This window comes from Cebus imitator, unplaced genomic scaffold (assembly GCF_001604975.1).
Source record: "Cebus imitator isolate Cc_AM_T3 unplaced genomic scaffold, Cebus_imitator-1.0 Scaffold72, whole genome shotgun sequence".
In the NCBI taxonomy this organism is placed as follows: Eukaryota; Metazoa; Chordata; class Mammalia; order Primates; family Cebidae; genus Cebus; species Cebus imitator.
Window position 1 is genome coordinate 5839014 of NW_016107387.1, and position 7873 is coordinate 5846886.

Below are 7873 nucleotides of genomic sequence, written 5' to 3' on the forward strand. Positions count from 1 at the left end.
TTTTTTTTTTTTTTGAGATGGAATTTTGCTCTATCACCCAGGCTGGAGTGCAGTGGCATGATCTTGGCACACTGAAACCTCCACCTCCTGGGTTCAAGCAGTTCTCCTGCCTCAGCCTCCCAAGTACCTAGGATTACAGGAACACACCACCATGCCTGGCTAATTGTTTTGTATTTTTAGTAGAGACAGGGTTTCACCATGTTTGCCAGGCTGGTTTCAAACTCCTGACCTCAAGTGATCCATCTGCTTCAACCTCCCAAAGTGCTAATATTACAGGCATGAGCCACTGCACCTGGCCAGATTTTTCTCTCTTTTAAGCTATTACTTCTCAGGTGATCTACTTCTTTTTTTCTCCTCATTCCATCTCGTACTTCGTCATGGGTGCTTCTGGCCCTAGTCAGTTTCACTCTGATGCAAAACTGTGGAGGTATCTAATGCGGGTCCCAGAATGACCCTTCACAATCACGCCCTCTGACCCAGCAACAAACATGGAAAGTGCTAGAACATCTCCATGAGTCTGTATTCATTAAATTGGAATTTGTAATAATTTAACCTGAAAAGAATTAAAGTTTGCCTTTATTCTTTTCCCCCAAAAAAAGAAATTGCTAAGCAGATACATGGTGGAAACAGTATTAGATGGGGTCACGATCAAGAAAGGAACTCATTAATCAAAATTTTAACCCAATAGGAACCTAACTATGTGTTGTTTAGGAGATTGGCTAAATAAATGATTATATATACATTCAAAGAAATACTGGATGGTTCCTGGAAATGATGTCACAGAACAATGCATATGAGAACAAATTATGGTTTCCTAAGTTGAAAGCATGACACAAAATTACTTTTCTAAATATATGCTCGGAAAAAAAAAAAGACTTGAAGGATATATTTATAAGTGGTGGCTGTCTCTGAGTGATTCATATTTTCTTTTTGGGTTTATCAGTATTTTCCAAATTTTCTACAGCAAATACTTATTAATTTTATCATCTAATGGAAGAAAATCATCAAAAATTTTAGATGAAGTCATTAAGAATCACTATTTTCTGAAATCTGTGCTCTGAGACTACATATACAAGAAAACAAGGGATCAGGCCAGATGTGGTGGCTCACACCTGTTATCCCAGTACTTTGAGAGGCCTAGTCAGGAGGATTGCTTGAGGCCAGGAGTTCAAGACCAATCAGGGCAACATAGCAAGACACTGCCTCTATTTTTTAAAAAATGGCTAGGCGAGGTGGCTTGCGCCTGTAATCCCAGCACTTTGAGAAGCAGAGGCAGGTGGATCATAAGGTCAAGAGATCGAGACTACCCTGGCCAACATGGTGAAACCCCATCTCTACTAAAAATACAAAAATTAGCTGGGCATGGTGCACATACCTATAATCCCCGCTACTTGGGAGGCTGAAGCAGGAGAATCACTTGAACCCAGGAGGCGGAGGTTGCAGTGAGCTGAGATTGTGCCACTGCACTCTAGCCTGGGTAGCAGAGTGAGACTTTGTCTCAAAAAAAAATAAAAAATACAAAATAGCCAGGCAAGGTTCTGTGTGCTTATAGTCTCACCACTTGGGAGGCTCTGGTGGGAGGATCACTTGAGCCTGGGAGGTTGATGCTGCAATGAACTGTGATCACACCACTGCACTCCAGCCTGGGTGACAGAGTGAGACTTCGTCAAAAAGATAAAAGAGAGAGAGAGACAGGATAGGAGGAAGGGATCAGCCATAAACCTCTCTATAGAGCTGGCCACACATGAATATTAACAGTCATCCAGCCCCCGTAGAAAAATGAGCAATGGGACCGGGCAAGATGGCTCACGCCTGTAATCCCAGCACTTTGGGAGGCCAAGGCAGGCGGATTACGAAGAGATAGAGACCATCTGGCCAACATGGTGAAACCCCGTCTCTACTAAAAATGCAAAAATTAGCTGGGCACAGTGGCATGCACCTGTAGTCCCAGCTACTCAGGAGGCTGAGGCAGTGGTCAACGAACACCTAAGAAGACTCTCAGCTACATCATTAATAATTTTTAAACATAAATGAAAATGACAATGAGATATCTCGCTTTTTGCTTATCAGATTAGCAAATGTTAAGACAAATGACAACACCCAATGTTAGTGAAAGTGTAAGGAAGCCCACTCTCTCCTCCAATGCTGGTAGCAGTGAAAAATGCAGCAACCATCTTGGTTACCATGATGGATTAAATAACTGTATCTTCACTTCCTCTTGAAATCCCACCAGAAAAATAGACTGAACAAAAATTTTAAAAGCTATAAACCCACAGGGACAGAGGATAAGAAAGTTGACAACAGTGGGCAAGAGATGGCAACAGGATTTTGGAAGCTGGAAAGTGGATGAGTGAGTGGCAGCTGATGGGGTGGATCAGAAAAGACTGAAAACCGAATGGCAACCAGAAGCCATTCCTCTAACTCCAAAAAGATGTGCCTTTAACTCCAGAAAGTCTCAGGAACTGGAGGTGCTAGCTACTTCAAAAAGCAAGGTAGGGTGGGGTTAAAAACAGGAAGATCTGTTGAAACCTATGATGTATTCACAAAGTGTTTCAACACAGGCTTCACAGCCCAGGCAATCAACAAGTCAAGGCATCTACTTCTCTCCCACCCCAGCAGGAAAAGGACGTTAGCTTTCTGGAGGAACTAAACCAGAGTAGCTCCACATTTGGGGAGACTGGGCACATCTGAGGGCAGAGTTAAGTCACTACACCATAAAGGGAAGAAGGATTTGGGAGAGAGGAAGTCTTTGAAGCTACATACAGAATGATGAGAGCCCCCCCCCATTCCCTTATGGCCTCCCAGAATGTTAGCAGCCTGGCTTGTACCCTCCAGGCAGGAGATTGGAGCATTCTTCTGGTGGGCTCTCAGTCACATGGACTAGTTCCCCCATTTGACCACCATACACAGAGACCCAACGACCAAGGTCAGATACAGACACATGCATGGACACACACACACAGAGATACAAACGTAAATATCCTCCCATCAGCTTCTAGTTCCTTCATCATAAAAATGAACAATCAACAAGTAATCACCAAACATTTGAGGAAGCCTCCAATGTGAAAGATAAAACAAAATAGCATAAAAGAAATTCAAGGGCTTAAATATAATTCATAGATTCAGAAAAAGAAAAAAGAGAACAGGAGAAGTGGCTCATGCCTACAATCCCAGCTCTTTGGGAGGCCAACGAGGGCAGATCTCTTGAGGTCAAAATACAAAAATTAGCTAGTCATGGTGACACATGTCTGTAATTCCAGCTACTCAGGAGGCTGAGGCATGAGAATCACTTGAACCTGGGAAGCAGAGGTTGCAATGAGCCGAGATTGCACCACTATACTCTAGCCTGAAAGACAGAGCAAGAGTCTGTCTAGAAAAAAAGAAAGAAGAAAGAAAAAAGAAAAAAAGAGGTTCTGCAGCAATAGACACAATGCAGGGAGCAGAAGTAAGCTGGAAAAAATGTTTAATATCTTCAGAGAAATAAACAAAGTCATTACATCATGAAACAAGAACATGGGGCTACAAAAAAAGAAATGAGAACAAGAGCCCTTTTTAACAAACAATGAGGGGCCAGGCTCATGCCTGTAATCCCAGCACTTTGGGGGGCCAAGGTGGGCACATCACAAGGTCAGGAGATCGAGACCATCCTGGCCGACATGATGAAACCCCGTCTCTACTAAAACATAAAAAATAAGCCGGGCGTGGTACATGCCTGTAGTCCCAGCTACTGGGGAAGCTGAGGAAGGGGAATTCCCTGAACCCAGGAGGTGGAGGTTGCAGTGAGCTGAGATTACGCCACTGTACTCCAGTCTAGTGACAGAGCAAGACTCTGTCTGAAAAAAAAAAGGAGGGTTGAAATTAAAATATTCATATGAAGAGCATGACTATTAAATTGAGAAAATCTTCCAAAACAGGAGGAAAAAAGACAGATCACCCAAATGGAAGATTAAAGGAAGAAAATGAGAGGATAAACCCCAAAGTCCAATATCCAAATGATAGGATTTCGGAAAGCAAGAACACAGAAAATAAGGAGGAGGGAATTATTTTAAGATAACAATTCAAGAGATTTTTCCAAAATTGAATAACATGAGCACCCAGATTGAAAGGGTCTCCTGATGTAGCACAATCAATGAAAAAACACCCACAGATGACAAAACACCAGGACGAGTACAAAGGATCCTGAATCATATATAGCAGAAGACTTCAACAATAAACGAGAAGCTTGAAGACAAGGAAGCCTTGCCTTTAACATTCAGAGAAAAAAATCAGTATTCTAAATCAACCAGTATTCTAAATCAAGCCAGACCTTTCAGCAAGTATAAGGATAGAATGAAGGCCTGTTTCCAGATACTCAAAACCTAACAAAATAACCTCGTATAGGCCAGGCACAGTGGCTCACGCCTGTAATCCCAGCACTTTGGGAGGCGGAGGCAGGTGGATCACAGGTCAGGAGTTCAAGACCAGCCTGGCCAAGATGGTGAAACCTCGTCTCTACTAAAAATACAAAAAAAATTAGCCAGGCATGGTGGCGGGCACCTGTAATCCCAGCTACTCAGGAGGCCGAGGCAGAGAATTGCTTGAACCAGGGAGGCAGAGGTTGCAGTGAGCCAAGATTGCACCACTGCACTCCAGCCTGGGCAACAGAGCGAGACTCCATCTCAAAAAAAAATTACTTCTTATAATTGGAAGATGCATGTCACCAAAACAGGTAAGAAAACGAAGAGGAAAATGTGAGATCCATACAAACAGACAAGTACTGCATGATTCTCATCTGAGGTCATCAGAAGAGTGAAATTCATAAAAACAGAAAGTAGGATGACAGTTGCCAGGGCCTGGGAGGGAGGGAGAAGGGGGATCAGTGCTTGATGGGTACAGAGTTTCAGTCTGGAAGATGAAAAGTTCTGGAGATGGGTGGTGGTGAGCGTGGGCACAACAATGTGAGCACGCTGAATGCCACTGAACTGTACACTTAAAAATGACTAAAATGGTAAACTTTGTGCTACATATATTTACAACAATAAAAAGTGTAAAATGGGACAGGTGCATTAAAAATGTAAAATGGGTGGCTCACGCCTACAATCCCAGCACTTTGGGAGGCTTGAGTTCCAGAATAGCCTAGGCAACATAGTGAGGCCCTGTCTCTACAAAAAATACAAAACTCAGCCAAGTATGGCAGCACGTGCCTGTAATCCCAGCTACTCAGGAGGCTGAGGTAAGAGGATCACCTGAGCCCGGGGAGGTCCAGGCTGCAATGAGGTGTGATTGCGCCACTGCATTCCAGCCTGGGCAACAGAGCGAGACTTAACTCAAATACAAATAAATAAATAAATGTTAAAACTATAAAGTGGTGAAATATATATATATACTAATTTATATATTATACATATATAAATTATATATTTAATTTATGTATATTATATATATTTAATTTATATATATAAATTAAAAAGTGTCAAAACCTCATCTCTACAAAAAATACAAAGAATTAGCCAGGTGTGGTGGCATGTACCCGTGGCCCCAGCTACTTGGGAGGCTGAGGTGGGAGGATGGCTTAAGCCCCGGACTTTGAGACTGTAGTAAACCATGATCGCACCACTCCATGCCAGCCTAGGCAACAGAGCAAGACCCCATCTCAAGGGGAGGAGAGGAGACAGGTGGGGAGGGGAGGGGAAGAGTGGAGAGGAAGGAAGGGAGGGCGGGAGGGAGGGAAGAAGGAAGGGAGAGAGAGAAAAGGGAATTCCTAAGATGACGTTAAGGGGTATCCCAGGACAACATTCAGCAGTCTGGGGGAGAAACCAATCCAGGCGGGAGCACCAGGCAGATGTCTCTGAGGAATAAGAGAAAGAAAAGGAGATAGAGACTGAGAGATAATCTAACGTGTTTGATCATATTGCCAGGAATTTTATAGCTCTGTTGGAGAAGAATCAGTGATATGTATCTAAAAACTAACAAATGAGGGCACAGTGGCTCAAGACTGTAATCCCAGCTACTTGGGAGGCTGAGGTGGGAAGATCTCTTGAGAACAGGAGTTTGAGACCAGGCTAGGCAACATAGCAAGACGCTGTCTCAAATAAATAAATAAGATGGCATGACATTTCTTAAGGGAATCTGGACAAATCAAAACTAAGTATATGTACAACCTTTCACCTAGCAATCCAACACCTAAAGATTTATTCTAAGGAAATAATAGGACTAGCATGCAAAGATGTATATTCAATGGTGTTTGGTGCAGCACTGTTTATTATTGAAGAAATACATTGGAAACATCCTAAACACCCATCAATAGGAGACTGGTTTAATAAATCCTAGTACAGCCACACAATGGAATACTACACAGCTGTTAAAAAAGACAAAGTAGATAATTATGAATTAACAAGAGATGACACTCAAGAGATATTATTAAGAGAAAAAAGGTTACAAGACAGTAAGTAGAATTTGACATAAAAATATTCATTTAAAAGTCTAGATGTCTATGTGCCAAAGTATTAATCTTTAGAGATAGAATTATGCAAAGACTTTCAATTTCTCTGTACTGTTTAAATTTTTATCAGCTATTATATTGTCAGGAAAAATCATCTAGTTCCATTTGCAAAATGAAATAAAAGTAACCCCAAACCCTGAAGAATACAATCATACAGTTTACAAAACACCTTCACAACCATCACTGCTTAATTTTACAAAAGTCCAAAAAAATAAAGATGTCTTATATTTTATAGATGAGAAAACACTTTCAGAGGGAAGCAAATGGTCCATGAGCAATGAAGCCAAGGTGCCGGGACATCATGGCAAGCCCCTAACTTGGTTAGCTCAGCATGACTTCAATCCACCGCCCTGACTGTCTCTAGCTCCAGATAAACCTGTCGGAACCCTATGAGCTCCCTCTGCAACCCAGAAGAACGCTATCTGGGCACTTCAGGAAATAGAAAACCAAATCAAGGTGATCAGACTCTCAGGGGGAAAATGTGGTAGACGATGTGGTTTCATCAAAGCCATCTCCTTGTGTCACCCAACCCCCACCCCAAAGGGACATAGCCAACTTTCCAAACAGACCTCAGTATTTGACAATCCCCCCGCCTCATGGGCAGAAAGGGTCCTCAGACATCAGGAGCCCCCCATTCCAGCATTTCTCAGGCAAACCCTCATGTGGCCCAGACCGTCTCCAATCAGCCCTTTCCTCCCAATGTACCATGTCCTGGGTCCCAGGCCTCAGCAGATCAGATCCACAGCAGCAGACAGGGGCCCACGCTGAACTTGCTGAAACAAAGTAAAAGTCAGTAAGAAGAGCGAAAATCACCGTCCAAACAAAGATACCCAAGGACCGGATGTGGGTTAGAGCCAGGAAGGCTGATGAGGCAACCCTGCCTGCCTCGTCACTCAGCTGGAGTTGAGCAAGACTTCAGTGCTTCGAGAGGGAAAGAAGAAATTCAAGTCCTAACTTCTCAGCCAGGCCTCCCTATCTTCCCTGCATGTGTAGTTTGGTCTTCTGGAGAGACGTCCTGGTGCCTCCTCCACTTTCCTGCCTCCATCCCTGTATTTGGAGGGTGAAGACAAGGGGAAGAGCTGTCACTAGTTAACGTGGGGAGACAGTGGATGTCAATATTGTTTGTCTCTCCATGAGAGCCCAGCACACAACGTGGTACTAAGAGAATGAGCTTGTCACAGAGCCTCCACCTGCCATTTGTATCTGTGAGAGCTTGAGGCTGGGCACAGTGGCTCATGCCTGTGATCTCAGCACTTTGGGAAGCCGACATGGGTGGATCACCTAAGGTCAGGAGTTCAAGAACAGCCTGGCTGACACAGTGAAACCATCTCTACTAAAAATATAAAAATTAGCCAATCATGGTGGCACACACCTGTAATCCCAGCTACTCAG

The 7873-nt window shown here is 43.2% G+C and overlaps 1 protein-coding gene across 2 annotated transcripts in view; it reads right to left on the reverse strand.

The window, feature by feature from the left end:
* NDEL1 (nudE neurodevelopment protein 1 like 1) overlaps nt 1-7286 on the reverse strand; it is a 54949-nt gene extending 47663 nt beyond the window's left edge. The window contains exon 1 of one of the 2 annotated variants that reach the window (XM_037739602.1): nt 7187-7286. In XM_037739602.1, the coding sequence (XP_037595530.1) occupies nt 7187-7189 (3 nt within the window). In that variant the 5' untranslated portion in view covers nt 7190-7286. The remainder of the gene's footprint in view (nt 1-7186) is intronic. The other variant, XM_037739595.1, reaches the window with a different exon arrangement.
* Nucleotides 7287-7873: the final 587 nt, after the last annotated feature.